Source organism: Micropterus salmoides, unplaced genomic scaffold, assembly GCF_014851395.1.
Source record: "Micropterus salmoides isolate LMB-PRFRI ecotype aquatic unplaced genomic scaffold, ASM1485139v1 Ms_hic_scaffold_4, whole genome shotgun sequence".
Lineage (NCBI taxonomy): Eukaryota > Metazoa > Chordata > Actinopteri > Centrarchiformes > Centrarchidae > Micropterus > Micropterus salmoides.
The window spans coordinates 9,775,201-9,798,141 of record NW_024043372.1 but is presented as its reverse complement, the minus strand read 5'-3'; the positions used below and the strand labels follow the sequence as shown (position 1 = coordinate 9,798,141).

The window sequence follows — 22,941 nt, the reverse complement described above, 5'->3', positions numbered from 1 at the left end:
GAACCAAATGCATGTTGGTATTTTTTTTATGCCCATCCAGTGAAACAGGGCTTGACTGTTATGTGGCTGTGTTTTTTTTGTTTGTTTTTTCATGAATTAGACATTTTTATTTGATTCAATCAAACTCTGCACACAACAACTGAAGCTCAAAGCAGCCTTTGTTGATAATTTACAAGCCCTTCATGTAGGTTGCTGCTAACTCATTTTCATAATTGGCTAATCTGCTGATTATTTTTTCAGTTAATTCATTAATTGTTTTGTGTATTATACTGTGAAAAATGCCCATCACAATTAAACCACAAAGGTGTTGTTTTAAATTGTCTTGTTTTGCCCAACCAACAGTCAAAAACCCAAAGATATTTAATTAACTAATGTTAAGGCAAGGAAAAGCATAAAATATTCATATTAAAGAAGCTAGAGCCATCAAATCATTGCTGCATGTTCTGAGCACAATTGAGTTTAATTTAATCAAAACTTTCTGAATTATCTAATCTAATTATTCTGCACAGAAAGTCATATTTGAAAGATGTCAAGTTGTGGGAGAATCCATCCAAAAAATAAAGACATCAGCACTTTAACAGTGTCACATCAGTCAAAATGTGCAGTGTGCTCCTCACCATCGGCGTCACTGATCTGTTTGGTTTCCTGTTGCAGAAGTGACGAGCACAGAAGAAGCCGCAGTTCCCCCCACTGTTCTCCCCCCTGTGGACGCTGCACCTCCCCCCACAAGCTTTAACCCAAGTACACACCTCCTGTCTGCTGAGATGGCACAGGTGAGAGAGACACCTGAAACACCAGGGAGGGGTGGGGTCTGTTATTATGACAACCAATCAGCTATCAGTTGGGAGGAACGGCAGTTTGATTGGATGGGAGGGGTGGAGAGGCAAGGACTGTACCATTTAATGTAAAGAGGACTTATATGACAAAAAAAAATCATCAACTGATTGTATAGATTGGGAGTCTAACAGTGTGTCATTAAACAAAATGTCGTGATTCAAAAATATAAAAACATAGTGATGTCTGAAAATATTGACAAGATAGTAATTTCCAAAACATTCTTATTAAAAAAAACTGTTATCTGTTCCTGAAAATGTTTTGCTTTACAGATTAGGGTTTTTTTGTAGATGAGGATTTTCTTGCAACAAAGCTGCATTTTAGTTTGCACTTTAATCCAGAGTAGGGCTGAACGATTTTGAAAAAATATCTAATTGCTATTATTTTTTTACTGATATTGCAATTGCGATTTGATTTGCAATATTGGAGGGAATCAATTTCATTGAAAAACATATTTTAAATGATTATGCTGGGATTATTGCAAAGATCTGTACCTAACAAAGATATTTGGAGAACATCCGTCTTGAGAATATGATGTGTAGGCCAGGACGTCTCTGCAGTACGACAAGTAAAATGGTTTTTGACACACATTTTGCCTTTGCAAACAAAAATTGCACTTTCTGCGATATGAAAAATTGCAGTGTGCCATATTGTGATTTCAATACAGTTTCGATTCCTTGTTCAGCCCTAGTCCAGAGTAAAACAAGAGAGAGAAATATTGGATTAATTATTGTGGAATATGGTACAGACATTCATGGTCCTCTCAGGATGAATTGTAACTTTGGTGATCCTCTGTCTTTTCATCTAGCACCATCAGCAGCTCAAATATTTTCATGAATGATCAAATAGCCTCTGTAGGCTAGTGGAACTGTACTTTGTGTTAACCGTTGGCACGCAAATATGTTATACTAACATGGTAAATATGATCAGTGTAACCCGATAAAGTGTGTCAACATAGTCATTGTGTGCAAGTTTGCTTGCTAATATTAGCATTTGGCTCAAAGCATGGCTGTGCTTAAGTACAGATGAGTAAGAGGTATTTGGTTTTAGCTGAGCTCTAATGTTGCTTCATTTGTTTGTCTGCAGGTACAACAACCTGCTGTCAGTCTGTCTGAACACGCACAATGTGGAGCTTCTGCAAGTCTTACTCTTACTACTACTTCTACGACTCCTACTATTACTGTCTGGTCAGTGTCAAATAACAGTGATACAACCATAATATGCATTAACAACTAGTAAAGGTTACCGAAAATTGAGAGTGAACGAACGTATTTGGGGTAAAATGATAAACTGAGAACAGCAGAGTGGTGAGAATGACATGACTCTATTGGCATCATGCACATTACCGAGTTAATCAAGACAACAGGTAAAAATGGACAATGGGTTCAGTTTGAATTTAAAACGGGAGCCAACCAGAAAATATGGAGGCTTCTTTTTGAATTATGATCAAATATACCTCTTAAACCATGAAATTAGTCAGAAATAAAGGCATGTCTCAAACAAAGCTTTTTCTCTGTTGAGGTTCATAAAGACCCCGGAAACTATTTGAAAATGTATACTGTATAAAATGAATTTAGCTGCTGTTAAGCCAATTATTTTTTATTTATTTGATTTAATTTTATTATTACTTTAACTTTAAGACCAAATATAATGCTAGTAATTGTATTACCTGGGGTCATCCTGATTGCTGCGTGTTTAAGACATACACCATGTCACCTCAACGTCACCGGTTCGATTACTGCTGGGCTCAGTATTGCATGTCTTTCCCCTCTCTCTCCATTTATTTTGTCTGTCTCTATACTGTCAGCAATTCAATAAACACCAGCTGTTTACTGGTCCAATCAGCAAACAGTTCTGCAATTACTGCTGCTACTCCTCTTATGTTTTACTACTGCAGCTGAAAATGTTACTACACATACAAATACTAGAGCATTACAGCTACTTTAGTTACTTTATTTATAATAATCAGGCAATACTGTCTTGTCCTTCAGGCCTCTCTCTTCTGCTAACAGGATCTGCAGGAAGTCAAGATGGAGGCAGGTGTAGTTCAGTATGTCCAGCTGGAGGTACAGCATCAGGACAAGTCAGCACCGTTAACACAACTGTTACTGTGTTACTCCCAAATATCTCATGCTCTGTTTTTATTGAAGATACCTGTGGTAAAGTTGGTTAAATAACAGCAGGGGTGTTTATGAAAGTAAAATGAGCTGATAGGTCAACTGAAGGGACTGAATGATGTTATGTCATATTTGAACAGGTGTTTCTTGACATCACGGACCGAAATAAAATCTCCTTCCCCGTCTCTCTCTCCTGCAGTTGTGTCTGCTCCTCTTCCTACTCCAGACCAGTTGAAACCACTTGCTCCTCCTGCATCGCAGCATGCTGTCCTCTTCTTCCTTCTCACCTGCTCTCCTTCTCCTCCTCCAACAAAGATTTCATTACGCAGCTCTGCCATTGTCTCAGCTCCACCCTGAAGGAGCAGAAGAGGAAGAAGGAGGAAGAAGAGATGGAGGAGGAGAGGGAGGAAGAGAAGAGATCTGAATCCAGAGAGGATCAGTCCCATGTGGAGCGCACCGAGGTGGGAAGTCCCAGGTAATTTAACCAGAAACCTTCTCTTGCTGGTTTCTTAAATTTAAACTGTTTTTTGGGATTCACATTGGTTTTTCAGATCTCCTTAAATTCTGTCTGATTTCTGAGATTCCCCAAAGGGCTGTCTGGTTCCACGGGTTCACAGTGGTTCCTGAGAAAGTTGCAGCAGATTTTAAGATGTTCTGAGGTCCCTTAAAATTCAGAAAAGTGTTTTCTGAGAATCCTAGAAGTTTGCACTGGTTTCTGACATTCCTGTAAGTTTCCTATGGTTTTTGGGATCTTCTAGGGTTCCTGCTTTTTTCTGGAACTTATAGATATTCCTGTTCATAAACATTATATATGGTTTATGAAACCCCCTAAGATCCCCAATGGTTTCTTGTTTTTTGTGTTTGTGGGATCCCCTAAAGTTGCCCTTGATTTCTGGGATTTCGAGTGGTTTCTGAGAGCCCTAAAATTTCGAAGTGTTGTCTGAGATCCCCTAATATTGTGGGATTCCTTGTACTTTGTGCTGGGTTCAGCAGTTCCTCAAGGATTCCCACTGGTTTCTGTGATACTTATAAGTGCGTGTGAGTTTGTGGGATTCCTAGTGGTTTCTAAGATTCCTAAAAATTCTCACTGGTTTGTGGATTCCCTAAAATTCAGATTGATTCTTAAAATTCCTTAAACTGATTTCCTGAAGGTCCCCCTGGTTTCTAGGATTCTGACTGGTTTCCTTCAAATTCACACAGATTTTTGGGATATATAGTTTTTGAGAAGATATATTTGCATTTTGCACTATAGGGCTGTGTCCAATGAGATGCAAGTTTCTATTTTGTGTAAAATCACAGTGTTAAAACATTTAAATGAACAAAAAGTACAAAGTGATAATTCTTGCTTCATCCACTGTTGTATGCTCATTATTCCAGTCCCGGCTCCAGGGATGGATACTTTGAGATGGGTCTGGATGACTCTGTGGAGGAGTCGGTCTGCTCCTCCTCTACGTTGCTCGCTGCTCCTCCTGCAGAGGAGCCCGGTGGCCACCAGGGGGGGCTATGTCAGGAGGAAGAGGAGGAGGAGGCAGAGGAGGAGGTACGGGTCAACAGGGTTCTGTGGTGCTACTGTCTTCAGGTGAAGGAGGAGGTGGAGCAGAAAGATGTGTGTCTGGTGCTGACGGACCGGCTGTTGGGCCTGCTGTACCTATCAGAGGGTTTCACATGGACCAGCCTGGACACAGGTCAGCACACAATCAGCCTCAGTTAAACTTTGTTTATGAAACATTGTTTTTGTTTATGAAATATGGAAACTGTGGTTGCAGATCTTGTTTTTCATATTTGTTATATGAATTGAGTTTTGTATTGAATTAATTAATCTGAGTTCTTGTAGCAGGAGTAATATGTTAGCTGGAAAACTTTCTTGTGTAAAACTACGAACATATCTTAAGGTGGTAGTCATCCAGTTAACTAATCATTCTTCATGAGATAGGCTTGCGGACGAAAGAGATCTCAGTGTTCTGAAAACAACATAGTTAACTTTTTTGGTCAGAAGTGAAATATGTAAGGGAACATGTTGATTATGATGTGATTGCTAGTCTACACCCACAACTCCCTGCCTGAGGAGGAGGAGGAAGAAAACCATAAATTAGACCTTAACACATTCCGTTTGGAAATACCAACAACATATTGATATCCAAACATACTGCTCACACCACATTGCTGCTTTGATAGATACTATCACAAGCTAACGGGCCCAAATCACATTTGACAAGTTTATGTAAAGTTATACCCCACAAAGAAAAGAGAACAATTTGTATAAATAAATATTGAAAAATATTTTTTGACATCTTTGACAGAAACCAAGAGATAACTGAACAATTAACACTTTTATAGATCAACAATCAATCCATTAATCTATAAAATGATGAGAAGATGAATCGGTAATGAATGAATAAAATGTTAGTTGCAGCCCAAATATACAGTAAAGAACATGATGTGCTGAACACTTGTTGTGTAGAAATGATTTTGCTGCATGGTAAAATATTAAGAGCGATCTGTTCTCCTCTTCTTCTCAGACCAGGAGCAGAGTCCGCCTGTGAAGGAGGTGCTGTCTAGCCTGCAGGTGGACCTCCTGCTGCCGTACTCTCAACTCCTGCTCTCCTCCCGAGCTGAGCTCCCTGACTCCTGCCTTGCTTTTGGCCACCAAGGAGATCCGACCCGCTGGTACATCTTCTCCGAGGCTAAGGAGCTCTGGCAGACCAGGACCGAGCTGACATTGCTGATCCAGGTCAGAGAGCATCACATGAGCTATTTAGAGCCATTAAAGGACAGCTTCTGCTCAGTTTTCCTTTACTGTCGATAGTTTTTCAGTTTTTCAGAGTACATTAGCAAGTATTTCCTTCATCTTTGGCTTCTGAATAATAAAATAAACTCTTAAACTACCTTTGGTCTGTAATTTGAGATTCATAAATGTGTGGCGCATCCTGAATCAGGCTGAAGTGTTTCTGTCACTGTGCCAGCACCTTAAAAACAAAAACCTTCTCATTTGTTTTTCCAGGCAGCGGGGTTTCAGACTGACCTAGAGCCCCCAAACTCTCCTCAGCTCCTCCCACACTCGCTCATCAACTCCTGGGAGCTGGAGGAGTGCCAGGGAGCACAGGGAGGCTACCCTGCCCATCTCTTTATCTCCTCCTCTTCCTCCTCTGCCCCGGACACTCACCCCCTCCTGTCAGGCATCTTGTCCAAGAGCGAGGAGCCCAGCCTCCCTTCTCTCCTCTTTCTCACCCACAGACACCTCTGGGTGTTGAAGATGGACTTCAGAGAGCTGGCAGAAAGAGAGAGGAGTTGTGCTGACCTTTATCACTCCTCCTCGTCCTCCTGGTGCAGGCTGGTCCGTGTACCCCTCGGCTCCGTGGTGCTTCACCCCAGAGAGAGCGCTTCTGAGGCTGGCGACAGAACCAGCAACACCTCTTGCCCCGAACCAAAACACCACCACAGGTACAGAGGCTGTAATTGTAGCCAAACATATAATTATGAATGCACTTTATGGAGTTTCATACTTATATATTTTTTAAAGTTTATACATTTGAAAGTACTTGTGTGTCTGCAGGAAATTTTACAGAACCAAATAAACTGAAAACAGGATGTATGTATATCTCCGTTTGGTCGTTTTTTCTAGCTAAGTAGTGTATAGTAAGTAGTATAATGAGTGATACGTAGTATGATTTTTACATACTTTAAGTATTTGAGTGTAGATAATGTTCATGTTTTACCCTTAAGGAAAACAATCTTTTTTTCTTACTTTTGGAGTAAGGAGAAATTTAAGTTTTCAGAATAAGTTCTGATAAATGCTTTATATAATATTGATAGTTATCTAATCTGATCATTAGGAATGAAATAGAATCAAAAAAAAGGAGAATCAGGAGATCAGTGCCCATATCTTGCCCTTCTGTCATATTTCACAATTCATTTGTCTCCTGCTTTAACACTTACATTTTCCATACTGTGCTGACTTAACTTTGATTTTATTAGTGTATCATTAACATACACATCTGTTTAATCAATTTCTACTTGTTTTTTTTTATTTGATCAGGTTTACTGATTAATAAAATGAAACTGTAAAAGACTATTATTCCAGTGGCACACAAAAATGAATCCCATGTCTTTGTGAAACAGGATGTTGTCCTTGCATCTGTATTTGAACCATCATGTTGTGTCCAGGAGGAGTCACACTGTGGAGCTGCTGCTGGGCGGTCAGAGGCTGCTGCTGATTTTCCCTCTGGCCCAGGACAGGAGCTCCTTCCTAGGTGAGCTGAGTCAGCGGAGAGCCTCTCTAGAGGGGCTGAAGATGGTTGCCCTGCCCTGGCCCTGCACGCCCTGTCCACACCAAGGGCAACACACAGAAGGTGAAGACCAGCTCATACACTCAGACCAAGAAGGGAATTTTTTCAGGCTGATGGGTTTGTTTAGTTTGACACTTTTTTTTTGACACGGTTTGTTTGACACCTCCTTGTTGTTGTGTTCTCAGGCTGTTACAGATCCAGAGACCAGTGCTGTTGTACCAGTTCCAGGAAATCACACAGCACCAGCAGGTAGACTTCAGAAGCACTTCTCTTTAGTCCAACATAGATTACTTAGTTACTCCACATAACTGCAGAATTATTCCTGTTCTTGTGCCTGCATTTACAGCTGCATTGTAATATCATACTTTTACTTTGATTAAGACCATACAGTTTATAACACAGAGCACTCATTTCTTTATCAGTGAATGTAAATGCTGATGGACGTCACTGAAGCTGCAATAGCTTTATGTTGGGTGACAAGTTATCAGGAACATCAGTGATATGTTTGAGGTCATATAGAAACAGTGCCTCCATTACATAGTTTGTCCACTAAGGTCACTGACAAGTAGGGATGCACCAAAATGAAAATTATTGGCTGAAGCCAAAATAGAATATAATGAAAAACTTTCCCGAACACAGTTTTTCACATTTTTTCCATTTTTTTTTTTTTTAGCATTCCATAAATTAAATACTCAAAATGTGCTTTTTACTCAGTGTTTCCCACAGGATTTGGAGAGACTATGGTGGGTGGGTTGTTCAAAATGCGCGTCTGACATTGGTGTCACCTACAGCATTAATATCACTGAAACAACACGAGAATGGCGGAGATACTCCTAGATATTTAGTATTTCCTTAGAACTTCATAACACTCTTATAACTCTGTTTTAACACATTCTTTTCTAACATAAATCAAACCTGCGTGATGACCGTAACTCCATTTCAACAAACCACTACCACATTGGAGCATGTAAGCCTCGTCCTTGAGAGCTTATCTTGCTCTCGCTGTTGCAGAGCAGAGCGACTTGTGCTGTACAGTAGTTAATTCAAAGTTTATAAATTCTAGTGCATATAAGCCCCGCCTGCGCAAGCTGCTTTGCTCTGCTGTCCCCTCGCTGCTGCACAGCGGAGCTACATCAGCTCCGCCCATACGAGCCACTCCTCTCTGCGCAGTTCTCTAAAATATTTATTAATTCTGAATGAGTCTTGTGTCCACATTGCACCAAACGTTACCATGCACTCCCTCAGGTTCACAGCAACACACCCGCCTTGTGTGAAGTCCATTGGATGAACATTTCTTGAGATAATCGAAAGACACAGACACACACACAGACACATTCCTGCCTTTATTAGAAAGATGTTGCATTTTGGGACTGTAGTGCTTCCTTGATTGTCCAACTTGAAAATCGGCAATGAAGAGCCAGAACTTCCTCTCACAGCTTAATTGATTCTGTAGATGCAGTAACATTCTGTACAGAAAACCTTTGGCCTGTGAAGACTTCTAATCTGTACTACTAGAAATGTACATCACATTAACTCCAGACTTTCACAAACGATACTCTGGCATCTTTAATTGGCAGCATATGGCATGTGTCATCAAATGTACACGTGTGCCACCGTCCTATCTCCCAGTGTAAACTCCCCAGAAAAGCAGCCATTTTAGCACATTTGCTCCCTGAATCGGCACATCTTGGCTCCTGTACCTGTACTTCTTCTGTCTGGATTCGCATCACAGGAAGTTGCAAGAATAATTAATTGTGTAGAGTTACACATACTTCTCTAACAAGGACACAACTCGTCTGTACATTAAAAACAAATCCTGATCATGATCTAATTTGTTTTCTCTGCATGGTTTTATTTTTCTGTGCATCATTCAATAAACACCAGGTAGCACAGTGTGTCATCATCTTTTCCCACCGCCTCTCTGTAAAGATCATGAGAGATGCCTCACTTCTCTCTTCTCCTCCCTCCTCCTCTTCAGCTGGGACTCCTCCCGTCTCCAGGTGGAGGAGAACCAGCCGTCCCCCCACCTCACCCCTGGTCTCTCCCCAGCTCTGAAGCTCCTGGCTGGGCTCGGAGAACAGCAACTGCTGGCCTTCTTCCGCAGATACATAGCAGTGGTAGGACAAACAGACACTTGCTTTCCTATGCTCTGTACTCTTTGTCTCAGAGGAGGTGTTTGCCATGGACCAAATGCACTTTGTTTTAGAGCAAAATCGCCAAAGGAAAAATAGCTATTTTAGATTTTAATTATTGTAGGGCTGCAACAAATGATTATTTTCATTATCTATTAGGGCTGGGAGATAAATTGATGATGATAATAATTAATTAGTCACAAATGAATTGGCATTTAATTTTTCAATTAAGATTTTTTGAAAAAAGATTTTATCATGTGTTTTACCTCAGATTTGTGAAGTGATTTGTCTCATGTTCTGACCATAAAGAATATAGTTTAAAACCACAATTAACCGTCTGGTTTCTTCAACTTTTACTCGAAAGAAATAATGATTTGATGTTGTGATAATTATCAAAATCGACTGATCAATCAACTTTTTTTATTGTGATAATAATTATGGCCAGCCCTATTACCTATTTACATACGTATCATTTTATCAATTCATTGATTAATTGTTTTGTCTCTAGAATATCAGGAAACAAAGCAAAGCAAAAAGATCCCAAAGCTCTTAGGGCAGTGTTCATGGTCAGAAAGACATTTTGCAATTCTTGTGTTCTGTCTTTTTGTTTTTTTCTTATTCCAACTCAACATTGGGTTTTTTTTTACTTTTTTGTCCCACTGATCATCAGTCTGAGGCGGAGGAGGTGAGACAGGTCTTGTGGCTGTCTGTGGTTCTCTACAAGTCTCCAGAGTCTGAGCTCACCTGCTGTCTGCTGCTCTCCACTGATACAATCTACTTTCTGTTGGAAGACTCCGCCTCCACACTCGGTCATCACTCAGGTACGATGAACTGACACAAATTGGTTCAGTCAGAGTGAGAAAAGATTGCATTTAAAATCACATAATATAATGTTAGTCACAGCTGTTTTAATACCCGCTGCGGCTCCCCTTGCTATTTATTATAGCTTTTACTAAAATGTTAGAATCAGGATTGATCCTGGTTTTAATGTGACCAAGCAGAGCACCCAGGAGCAGTAATGTATAGAAACGCAAAGAAAATAAGTCTTTTTAAGATTTAGGTAACAAATGCATTTACAGTATGTATATATGTACAGTATATGCATATAGTGTATGTAATATTATTCTCACTTACTTTGATTTCCATAATCACATGAAATCTTTGTTGTTATTTTCCCCATGTTAATGAGGATCAAAATAAAATGTCATGGGTCAGTGAACAGAAGCAGTTTCTCATTAAGTCATATAACAGTTTGTTTGCTGGTGTGTTGTGAACATTACAGACTCAGAGAGGCACAAGTGTGTCTGTAGACTTTCAGTTTTGTAAAATATTTTTTTTAGTCGATTTACTTTCTGTCTCTCAGTTTTGGACATAATGGACTCTGGAGATCCGGACGTTCGTCTGTGCTGCTGTCTGTCCATCAGACTGTCTGAGCTGCTGTCTGTCAATGTGGGACTGTTTGACCAGTACTTCAGAGTTGTAGGTCAGTGGATGTACACACTTATCTCCAGTGTTTGCAGAGGTCATACAAATCTATACCAAACTGCTGCTTAACTCTCACCCTCTTACCTGTCCATGGATCCTTTCTCTCTCTCTCATTCTTTCTCTTTCTGTGTGTTTGCAGGTCGTTCGCCCGATCACATCGTGTGCTGTCTCAGCAGGGACAGTTATGGGACGAGCATCTTTCTTCGGGAGCTGATGTCGGCTCTCAGTCTGCAGCAACAGCTTCCTCCTCCAGAGCCATCAGATCAGGACTTCTACTCCCAGTTCACCAGCACAAACACAGGTAACCCTGCGGGGACTAGGTCACACAGAGGGAATTTAGTATTTGTTTTGGGATCAATTCCTACCTGAACAACTCGATTGGTCAGTGGTCATCCATACGACACACTTCCCTCTACAATTATATATAACATTCTCGGCAGGTCACATGGCTTGCACACAAAATAAAAGATGTCTGTTTACCGGATAAAAATGCCTAATTTATTTTTAATTTAACCTTTATTTTACCAGGAAAGAAATCCATTGAGATTTTTAATCTCTTTTACAAGGATGTCCTGGCCAAGATGTGAAACAGCACAAAGTGCAAGGTGCAAACAAGGCATTGCATGTACAGCAACATTATTCATAAGAGTAACAGTATTATTAAATTATTTACAACTAAGTATAAGATAAAAAAAACATAAAAGCACAATGAAATTTAAATGTCATAATTTGACTAAATGTTACAGGTGCAAGATGTGTTTAAAACCTCTTACAGTTTTTGTTTAAAACTGGATACAGGAATAAGAGACTCCAACAATCATTCCAAGACCGTAGGCCAAAATAGAACAGACTCATTTTTCTGGTATATAAAGTACAATGGTGAGTCCTATACCTGTTGAACCTGTGAACCTGTTATATACCTCAAAGCAGCATGGTAAATGGGGTCCAGTTTAGTTGAGGTAGTGGGACAAGCAAATCTATAAATGGTGTCTCCGTAGTCCAGCTGTGATTAAAAAAAAAACTTGTTACAAGCCGCTTACGGGAAGAAAAAGAAAAGCATGTTTTCAATCTAAACAAAAAAAATCTAGAGTAAATTTGAGCTTTTTTATCAAATATGTAATGTGATGTTTAAAATTAAGGTCTTTATCCAGCCAAATACCAAGATATTTGTATGTGTCTACGACTTCTATGGTATCACCATCCAGAGTTTTAATAGGAGGAATGGTTACAGCAGAATTATGAGAAAACAACATAACTTTGGTTTTGCTAGCATTCAGAACTCATTTTGAATCACGAAGAGCATTTTGTAAGGTGATTGTACTGCATCTAGAGAGGGCGCTGACGAATATAGAATTGTATCATCTGCACACATATGGTACGAGGAGAATTTAAGATGATCACAGATTTGATTAATATAGATTAAAAGGAACAAGGGCCTTAAAATAGAGCCTTGTGGGACCCCCTTGTTCAGTGTGACCGCATCAGACAAAACAGGGCCAAATGCGTTGGTCAGGTCAATAAACAATGCTAAACAAGCATGTTTACTTTCAAGTGCTGTTTTAACATCCCCAGAACAATGGGGAATCATTTATTTTCACTATAATTCCATCAAGTAACACAAATGACTTTTTGGGTCATGGGTTTCATACACTTTCTGTAATAAAACATCTAAAAGCTTTCAGATAGGAGATCATAGCACAAAATCTTGTTAAATTGGGGTCCATAGTATAATTTGTGTCAGTTAAGGGGTCCTTGATGTGAAAAAGTTTGAGAATCGGACGTGAAGAAATCTGCTAACCTAGCAACATTAAGGCTACAAGCAACCCATAATGCTACACTCTCTGAACATAGCAGGCTTGCTCTGACACGGGGACCAGAGAGAGAACAATATCTAGTCCTCAAATACTAACATGACTCCACCTATTAAAAGTAATATCCAGAAAAGCACACCTTCTATTTAAAAATTGCCATTGAAATTGGTTCAGTAAAATAAAATAAAAATTCGGCCTTATAGTCCGTCCCTGACTGATGCTTTTGCCTGATATATGGACCTCATCAGCCCTTATTATATCTGTGCAAAATTTTAACACGTTTTCTGACTTTAATTGGAGTGAAAAAGCCTAATTTTAATTACAGAACTGGTGTTAAGATGGGATTTTGTCTCCCCCCTAAAGGTAAGATGCAGAACTACGAGCTGGTCCACAGCAGCATGGTGAAATTTATTTATCCCAGTGAGGAGGAAATGGGAGACCTGACCTTCATTGTAGCAGAGAGGAAGACTCTGGCCAGCGCAGCGTCCTCGTCCTCACGCTCCTTCAACGTACTGCTGTACCTGCTGGTGTTCCAGGTAAGAACTTCCTTTTTTGTGATTTTAGCAGGACTTGATGTGCTGGAAGTCAATGATTTCTCGACAAGCAAAAAAAGTGTAACGTTTAGCAGCTAAGAAGCCTGATGCTTTTCTCGGGTGTTAGAGACCAAACCAGAGCTAAAATGAGAGAGATTATGGACACAAACACAACAAAATAAATTATAATGTTGCTCCAAATGATCTGAATGTGTGAATGGGCAGTATCAACTTAAGGGGTGATAATATGTGTTCACAGTGTTTTTTCCGCCACCCCAAGTGGCAAAAAAATCAGCTATTGCAGGTTTATAAACCCATGTATGTAGTGATGATTTCTTAGCTGGTTTGCCTTGATTTTATATTTCCAGTCTTTTCTTCTGTTTAGGTTAGTTTTTTAAAACTCTATTATTATTATTATTATTATTCCTTTCATCCAGGTCCAGATATCCAGCAGCCTGCCCAGCCAGGGCTCTGCTCTTTCAGGTCACTCCCCCTCTGTTTCTGGCTCTGCTCCATCTCCTGTACTCCAGCCCAGGACTTTGATCTTGACCAGCACCGACGTGTTCCTATTGGACGAGGACTACGTCAGTTATCCTCTGCCTGACTTTGCCAAAGAGCCTCCCTCCAGGTGAGAACACAGGAAGCCCTGCCCTCCTGTACCACAACATGTCAAAACCTTTACCTGTCTTTATCCAGGGGAGTCACTTTCAGAGCAGAATTACTCACAGTGACGTACCTCAGGTTCGGGAGGCACGGCCTACAAACATTATACAATAAAACCAGTGAAACATATTGTAATTTGTAATAATTAAATTATTAGTAAAAAAAAATTAATAAAAACATTTAAAAAAGCAGTTCCTTCATGTTGGTGCTCGTCTGCTGCACAAAAAGAGGAAGAAGAGGAGACACTAAGTGGCAGGCCAGGTACCATGTGTGATGTGTAGACCACCAGTCACAGATACTGACAGTGTCACAGGAAACAAGAGGCAGAGAAACTGCTGAAAATTCACAGAGGCCTGAAAGCAGAGAGGCGGAACATTGAATCCTTCGTTGTGAAAAGGAACAGGAGACTATGTCTTTTATTACTGACTCACTAGTAACTCACCAACAACTCACAGACATGTTTTGATCGATCAGGGCTTAGTGTGTGAGATATAATCCAAAGGGATGTCTAAACACTTAAGTACTGACTGTTAATACCAGAGATGCTCACAAGTCTTTGAGCTAGAGTCCAAGTCAAGTCTCAAGTCTAAATGGGATTCTGTAACTGTAACCTTTGATTTATTAGACCGTAACAAAAATAAATGCATGAAAAGATGCCATCACAGTGACATTATACAGAGCACAACCATATAATGTGCAATGCATTTAATAACAGCTTAATAACTAGCCTACTGTAAGTCAACACACCCTCTCAAACCCAGTGTAACATTAATTAATGTTAAAACTGCAATGTTACATGATCAACAATAAACCTGTAACCTGTTTTTCACAGAGCACAGCCATGTAGCCTAATGTGTCTACAACTAATGGCCGCTTATAAACTACTGTAAGTCAACACATCCCCCAGACTATCAAACCAGTGCAACGGTATGACTAAATAAAACTGTAACGTTACATGATCAACAATAAACCTGTAACCTGTTTTTCACAGAGCACAGCCATGTAGCCTAATGTGTCTACAACTAATGGCCGCTTATAAACTACTGTAAGTCAACACATCCCCCAGACTATCAAACCAGTGCAACGGTATGACTAAATAAAACTGTAACGTTACATGATCAACAATAAACTGTAACCTGTTTGCAGCCAATGTTAAAATTAACGTGATGGCAGCCAGCCAGTAAATGATTACGTTAATCGACCACCACAAGTTTGGCAAGTATATAAACGGTCATTCGTCTTTTCGTAACGAACGACAGTCGGAGTTGACCTCCGGTAGGTCGTAGCTAAAGCAAAAAGCACGCTAACGTTAGATGGCCAATGCTGAGTTCAACATGTTTACTAACCTCAGGTTATTAACCTATTTTGCGTTAAGCGCTTCTTTGTTTGGGCCTTATTGTATGAAATTTTAAAGCCATGATGAATTTATGTTAAGTTTATGATGAATGACACAGCAGCTGCCGGGGTGTGTTGTCTTCTGACTTTGTGTTCATGTTCTTTTTGGTAGGGGGATTAATAAGCTCTAACCAATCAGTGGTGACTGACGTATCTGTCCCGTTGAAGTTATTTTCATTAGAGTGGAGCATTTGGAGCATATTTCTTAGTCATCAAAAAATGTGTGGAGTTGTTAATTCTGTAAGTCGACTTCTAACAACATGTACAGCATTTCATCCACATTTTAGTGAGAATTGTCTGGCTCTGGCAAAGTAAGCTGATGTCCTCATTCATGATCTTACCTACAAAGCTCTGATTTGCTCAGTAGTTTTTCCAACTAGGGAAACCGCTATTAATGAGCACGAAACATGACTTATTTTATTCACTGATCAGATATGGGTGGATCTATTACAGGATGAAAATATGAACCAGATCTAAAACAGCCCCTTGATATATTCCTCACACACAAAACATTTGAAATTCTTGATCTAGTTTTTAACAAACGACAGCACTTGAGAGATCCACCTGAGAGATATGGTCCTGAAACAGAAGCAGTGACAGTTTTGTCGACAACACAGGGATGAAAGCTAAATGCACCTCATATAACGCTCGCCAAGCGGCTAGTCCGACATGCCCTCAAAAACACCAGTGGAGCACTGCAGCACACACCTCCTCTCCCTTCCAAACACCAGCTACCCTGAAGGCAGTCAATGGACATAAAGTTGTTACTGTGATGTATAGACAGAGCTCAGTTAAAACTTTATGGATGAAAGATACATTTCTTACAGATTAATAACTCATCACTCTGAAACTCTTGCTGCAGTCTATGTTGCCAAGCTGCAACCAAAGCTGTTTCCCAGCTTCTCACTGATCCGCCCTTCTCTGCTTCTGACTGGCAAGTAGTCCTTAACTAGGAAATGCGCATGTGCAACTCCCAACAAAGATCATTTAGAGACAAGACACATCACTCTATAGATGAAACGAAGCGTTCAAAAGGGTGAAAAGAGGGTGAAAAGAGGAGCTGCAGAAATGTGCAGTATGACAAAAAAATATGGTGTTTTTTGAAAATTAAGCCATGTAAACCTGTTCTGGTACAACCCCTAAATAGGATTTGAACCTGAAAATGAGCATAATACCACCTCTTTAATACCATGACAAATATCGTGATACAGAGCAAACAACGACACAGCAAGTAATAACTAACATTTTGTTGTTGTGGGTTAGCAAACTGTCACTATGTGCTGCTGCAAAGCCAGCATTAGAGGACGAGACGGTCCCAGAGCAGCACAGCAGCTCCAGACTGCAATACTCATAACTCTCCTGCTGCTATAGCTAACATCACAACAACAACACAGCAGCTAAAGAGTCCGACATTTCACTCAGAAGAATGTAGAGACCAAAAACAGCTAAAAGAGAGTGAATATTGGACTTTAAATCATCTGTTGGCTACAAACACAACTCCAAATGAATGAAAATGTTGTTTCGTAACTGTTGATGCTAACTGTTTCAACATATCAACTTAAAAGGTCATGATGTGTCAATGGTGTTCACAAATTGTTTCAGGTACCCGGGGCACTAGTTAGGTCACCGCAAGAGCGTGCGCCCTATATACAAAGACTGAGTCCTTGCTGCAGCAGCCCCAGGTTCAAGTCCCACCCGTGGCTCTGCTGCATGTCGTCCCCCCTCTCTCTCCCACATTTCCTGTATTTCAACTGTCTTATCTTAATAAAGGTACAAAAAAGCCCCAGAAATATCTTTAAAAAAATAAATAAAAAGTCAAAAGTATATAATTATTCACTCGGATGCTGGTTGTTTTATGCAGGCAATGTGAAAGAATCAACGGTATTCATGACACAGTTATAAAAGCATTTCACAGTATGATAAACTTAATGAGAACTTTTATGACAAATCCAAAATATATAACTTTCATGACACAATTAAAATGGTGTCACGACAGCCCATGTCAAAACTAACCACACACAGTATGATAGTATAATTTAATGTTAAAGCCAAAATGGTTTCTTCAGATAAATCATCCTGCTATGGCATGTTTATGACACGTTATGCTGTCTTGGTTAATGTCAAAGACATCTCAATGTCAACTTGGCACTAAAAAAGACATAATTGACCAAATGGCAATTAATGACAACAGTCATAAACATTCATAAAGACTTCTTCATGTTCATGAGTGGTGTCACATCATGATGAAGCAGCTGCACAACGCTCTGCTTCCCATTCCACTTGCAGAAAATGTTTAAAAAGAGCTTTTTTTTTTCTTGGTCCAGAGCTGCTTTTGTTGTGTGCCAAGCCATTTCTTCAATTTTGAATATTAAAAAACAAACACACACACACACACACACACACACACACACAAATCTGATTACCTAAAATACAGCCACACGAGGCTGTTGACACATTACGTAAGCTTGTTGACATGATGGTAGTAGTCATCCTCGTCATGTCCTCCTGCAGGGAGCGGTACCAGCTGCGTGAGGCTCGGAGGATCCGGGACTTGGACCGGGTCCTGTTGGGGTACCAGACATACCCTCAGGCTCTGACCCTGGTGTTCGATGACCTGCCTGGCCCTGACCTGCTCTGCCACCTCACCATGGACCACTTCGCCGCCGGAGAGGAAGGGGCCCTCTCCAGAGGGGGCGGAGCCAGTGGGGGCGCAGAGGGGGAGGTCCAGTGGTGCGTCTTTGTCCCGGGAGCCGACAGCAGAGAGAGGCTGATATCGCTCCTCGCTCGCCAGTGGGAGGCGCTGTGCAGCCGGGAGCTTCCTGTGGAGCTCACTGGCTGATTGGTTCGTTTATACAGACTAGGAGCTTGATTGGCTGGTTAAAGGCCTCAGTATGCTTCAAACAGAGTAGTTTGTACAAAGTGTTGTCTGACGACCAGCTGCTCTGAATGGTCACACTGTACGGCAGAAGCCTATTGTCACAGAGAGGTGCAAGACATGACACCTCGAATGTATTCATCATGGTGCACTCAAGGTGGAAATTGGAAACTGTAACCGAATTTCAAGAACTCTACAAAACAAACTTTGAATGAATGCTCGTTCCCTTTACATCAAGATAAACAGTAGGTGGCTCCAATCATCGAGATGGGTGACATTTCACAATTGGAGAAGAAGAGGGCGCAACAAGATGACTTATATAACTGAGCGCCAGTCAAACCTTGTGAAAACGGTGGAAATATAGCATTTCTGATTGTTTCATTTGGGATACATTCTCCTCATCACTTCAAACAGATGCTATGTATTAGTTTGCCGCTATTTTTTATCTCTTTGGAGGATCTTCAGGAGGAGCTTCAGTGGACGTTTTAATCAAATGCTTTATGTGCGTCATGGTTTATTCGCCAAGTCTGTTTTTATCGCACTTCACTTTGTTGCATTTTGCTTTTATCGATACGCCAAGTTTTTCCACCTCAGCAAGCGAAAAAACCTTTTAGCAATATTTTTTTAATTTTAGGCAAATCCAAAACAGGTGAATGAACACCTATTGCGTATTCCTATCTGCATCCCACTGCCCCCCACGCTCTCTCTCCAACAACTGTCTCTTTTGCATGTCTTTATAGTCTTGACGTCTTGAATTGCTCAAATGGGGATAACTGCGCATTCACAATGTTAACTCGGTTGTTCACATGAAAAGTGTAATTTTGTGAGAAGTGGAAAAAAGAAAGCTTGAGGGATTATTTAAAGCACTGCTTACTTTCACACCTGGCCAGTCACTGCATTAACTGGGCGTAATTGTTGGTTTCGGAAAGTTACCAGAATTGTCAGTCGCAGATTCTGCTGTTGAAAAGGTTTGGGTGCTGGTATTTTAAGACGTTCGGTCATCCAACAAGAGCTTAGTTTGAAGCATCCTGGGGCCTTTTAGTCTTACTTCTTATGGACTGGAAGGGGTGTGGCTCTGACCACACACCTGCCACAGAAAAAAACTGAGGGATAGTTGGACTGAACAGACACCAGACTGCTATTGCAGACATTAGGTGGAGACTGTGACCTCGCATGGAACTGAAATAGTGGGAGTTTTTGGCACAACCTCAAATCTCTCACACGGAGCAGATTTACTGCTTTGTTTGGATGACTTGATTGACAGACTGGTTTTGCACATCAGGGGGCGCTGCAGACAGTCCACAGGATTTCAACTAGATTTTAATCAACATTACCTTAAAGGAACAGTTTGTCATTTCTGGTAAATCCTCTTGTTCTCTGTTCTCTCCAGAGTCAGATTAAAAGATTGGAAGTACATCACTTTCATCTCTGTGTCCCGTACAAAGAAAGGTCCAGGACATGTTAGCCTAGCTTAGCACAAAGACTGGAAGAAGGGGGAAACTGCTAGCGTAGCTCCATCGAAATAGAAAAAAGACCACATTCCTACAACTTTAAAGCTGTCTGATTTTAAATTTTGTTATTGTTATTTAGGTAAACCAAAAATCACTTTTATACATTTCCAGTTTTACATTTGCTCATTCTGGAGGTGCGGACAAGATGATATCCCAAAATGTTAGACTGTTGTTTTAAGTAGCGCACACACACGCCGCTGCTTGGCACAATCTTCCCTCTTTTTATTCCTTGTACATTGTAATTGATTAGCAGTATTATTGACCTGTATATTGTTATTAATATTATATTAATATAATTGTTGCTTTTGGACAGACGGATGTTTTCCATCCTGAAGTAGATTTTGTACTAAATATGAAGCTCCTGATGATATTTCCACTTGAAACCTGAAATATCGTATTTAGTATTATTTTTTTTATATTTTCTTTTTGTTTTGTTTTATTATATGTTATGTTTTTTCATACATTATTATCGACAAATGGGAAGCCAGCTTATGTTGGACTGCCCTGACCTTCACCACTGTTTAAGTTACATGTTGTTGTGTTTTCTGGGGAATGCCACTGAATTAAAGTGAAAATGACAACTCCACATGTAACACCGATTCCTGTTTGGAATAAGCAACAGCGGTTTGGTTCTTCGAATCAAACCAGGACTCAGCAAAATTTAACCACAGTCTGTGCACTTTTCTGCTAATGCAGCAATTAAACCAGAAAACCACGAGTGTTGGACCAACATTATGTGAGTCAGTCCATGTTTCTGTGAAAATGACAGCTAAAACTAACAGGTGGAAGAAAAATGTAAGATTATAAGTCCCCATTTCAATACAAATTAAGTTTCTTATATTCTTTATGGTTGTGAAGTGAACAGATCATTATAACAACAGTGACCTGCCTAATTCTTGCTTTGTTTAGGAAGACTTTCTGATGAAAGAATTAAATAGGAGCCAGGAATTTCTGTTTGGGCCACATTCTGCCTGACACTCTGTAGCTCTGCTGAAAAACGCAGCCCTCTCATTCACTTAAATGAGGGGGCTGCATTGATGCAGAAAGGGTGCTAACGTAAAAGGTACAGTAAAACACTGCCGGGTATATCTATGTATCGGTGTATATATGATAAAAAATGTTAAGGCTGAAAGATTAATTGTTTTCAAATCGAAATTGTGATTTGAAAGAACGTGATTAGCTAATCACGGGCACTTAAAATGTAGTTTAATTATACAGCACATCTGACCCGTTTTAAACTGTCATGCAGTTACAGATTCATGCTGTTGTCATCCTTGTGTGACAGACCTGCTCGCCAATCATAAGCGCCATGTGCCTCCTGTTACGGTCCTACTGATCAATCAGAGCGGGCACAGGGCGTGTACATTTTGCAGCAACAAATGAAAATAGATTGAAACGTGTGTGATAATGGCATCAGCCGAGCCGACACAGACAAGCGCTCCGCGAGTAAACGGCCGGAGTTCTATGGAGAGTAACCTTGGAAACGGCTTCTGTGTGCTACACAGCTGTAGCCTATTTAATTTAAGTTAAAATGTCCTATTTAGAAAACAGTAATAGATTCTGGAAACTCACAAACAGCAAGGAGGCGACCACTTCACTTCACTCCAACAGGGACACTTGTTACTGAACATAGACTGTTTAGGCTGCACCCTGATAAAAGAAAATGTTTCTGCTGATACCTGTTCGGAGAAAAAACAAGAAAACAGATTTATATATGTGTTAACTTGTTGCTCAGAAGGTGCCTGTTATGATCGTGGCTCTTGACTTAACAAGCTATAAAAGGTAGCTTTGGTTTGATTACATTAATATTTAAGTTGACATTTACAAGAAATATTTTATTGCTACTGTGTAAAGGGAATACTGCTGGTAAAAAGCACCTTATTTGTTTAAGTGTTTGCAAATCATAATTATCAAGATAACTACATAATTATCTTGTGCGCGCAAGATATTATTTAGGGCTGAACGATTTGTGACCCACGGTTTGATTGTATGTGTATTCAGAGCCAGTGAACAACAGACTTTCAGTAAGTAATAATAGTAACTGTGTTAATTAATTAATTAATGCATTGACGCTATAATAACGCGTTAACGTGCCCAGCCCTAATAAATATTTGACTCAACTTTTGCTGGACTGCAACTCAATGTCCCTAATCTAATAAGTGCAAGCACTCATTCCTTGTCGATATATTTCTAACATGAACGCCATATGTCCACTGTTTATCTTGTGATTGTCGCGACAGAAGATAAAGATAAATTTTCAAAGTTGTATAATCCGGTCCCACATTATTATAAACCATGCACTGTGCAGTGTCGGACTATGCCAGACTTGGTATTGAATTAAAAGCAAATGGAATCATTTCCTTAAATTTAGTTACAGCACTGTCAGACAGACATCTAGTGTAGGAATGTTTGCATAATGGTGTGTAGTCCAGGAACAGGAACTGAGTTATAAAATAGTGGTCTGATGAAATAGGATTAGGTTTATGATTTCCCTAATAATTTGCAAACAAGGTTCCTGGAAAGACCTACGTAATTTGGTATTAATTATAAAAAGGTTGATATGGACAAAGTTCTAGTTACATTGTAGTTAGTGTTTCATTTAGCTCTTATCAGTGGAAACTTGCAGAAAATACAAATGAACAGCTTCCTAAAAACCAAATATATGAAACATCTAAGTCATTAACACAATTTTAAGAGGGGTTTATTTGGGGGGGGGCTCATAAGTTCAATATGTCTAAGCTCCCTCCTGTCAATGGCTATGTTGAGGACCACTTGTTTTCCAGAGGAGACAAAGACATCTCAAAAACATGAAAAGAATTTACTGAAAGTTCCCATCAGCAGTTTCTCTCTCCCTCTGCTCATTGAGGTTTTGATGACTTGGCAGTTCAGCAGCACAAAACGCACCACCACCTTTCAACTCATTCAACTTCCTCTATTTCCTGTCGGAGGAGGAGCTCCTCATGAAATTCAGCTGATTTCCTTTTTAGGGACACTTTAACGCAGATATACTGTACCAGGAAGTGTCTGATCAGCAAAACTGGCTAACTGACCTCTGATTGGCGTTCTGTTGGTTCCAGTAGGTCAACTGGCAAATAGGAAAGAATTTCAGTTTTCAGGCTATGCTTTCATTTGAAGAAAAACTGTAATAAAGAAATAAATCCAGTTGTCTGAAACTTCATCACATGGACAGTTCAGGACAGTTCCAAACAGGATTTGTGTTTGGAACAAAGTGTGACAGTCAGTGTGCCAAGATGACATACAGTATCAGTGTTTACAGTGTTTATCACCTCTGCCAAGGT

General features: G+C 40.0%; 1 protein-coding gene across 6 annotated transcripts in view; it reads left to right on the top strand.

Moving 5' to 3' along the window:
• nisch (nischarin) overlaps positions 1–20,372 on the top strand; it is a 37,295-nt gene extending 16,923 nt beyond the window's left edge. For 2 of the 6 annotated variants that reach the window (XM_038696151.1, XM_038696152.1), the window contains 15 exons: positions 655–773; positions 1,921–2,021; positions 3,151–3,426; positions 4,329–4,636; positions 5,471–5,682; positions 5,953–6,392; positions 7,116–7,300; positions 7,423–7,486; positions 9,216–9,354; positions 10,040–10,190; positions 10,733–10,852; positions 10,994–11,155; positions 13,029–13,201; positions 13,636–13,826; positions 17,768–20,372. In XM_038696151.1, the coding sequence (XP_038552079.1) occupies positions 655–773; positions 1,921–2,021; positions 3,151–3,426; positions 4,329–4,636; positions 5,471–5,682; positions 5,953–6,392; positions 7,116–7,300; positions 7,423–7,486; positions 9,216–9,354; positions 10,040–10,190; positions 10,733–10,852; positions 10,994–11,155; positions 13,029–13,201; positions 13,636–13,826; positions 17,768–18,095 (2,969 nt within the window). In that variant the 3' untranslated portion in view covers positions 18,096–20,372. Of the gene's footprint in view, positions 1–654; positions 774–1,920; positions 2,022–2,825; positions 3,427–4,328; positions 4,637–5,470; positions 5,683–5,952; positions 6,393–7,115; positions 7,301–7,422; positions 7,487–9,215; positions 9,355–10,039; positions 10,191–10,732; positions 10,853–10,993; positions 11,156–13,028; positions 13,202–13,635; positions 13,827–17,767 lie in introns of those variants that run through there. The other 4 variants (XM_038696156.1, XM_038696155.1, XM_038696154.1 and 1 more) reach the window with 3 other exon arrangements.
• The last annotated feature ends 2,569 nt before the right edge of the window (positions 20,373–22,941 follow it).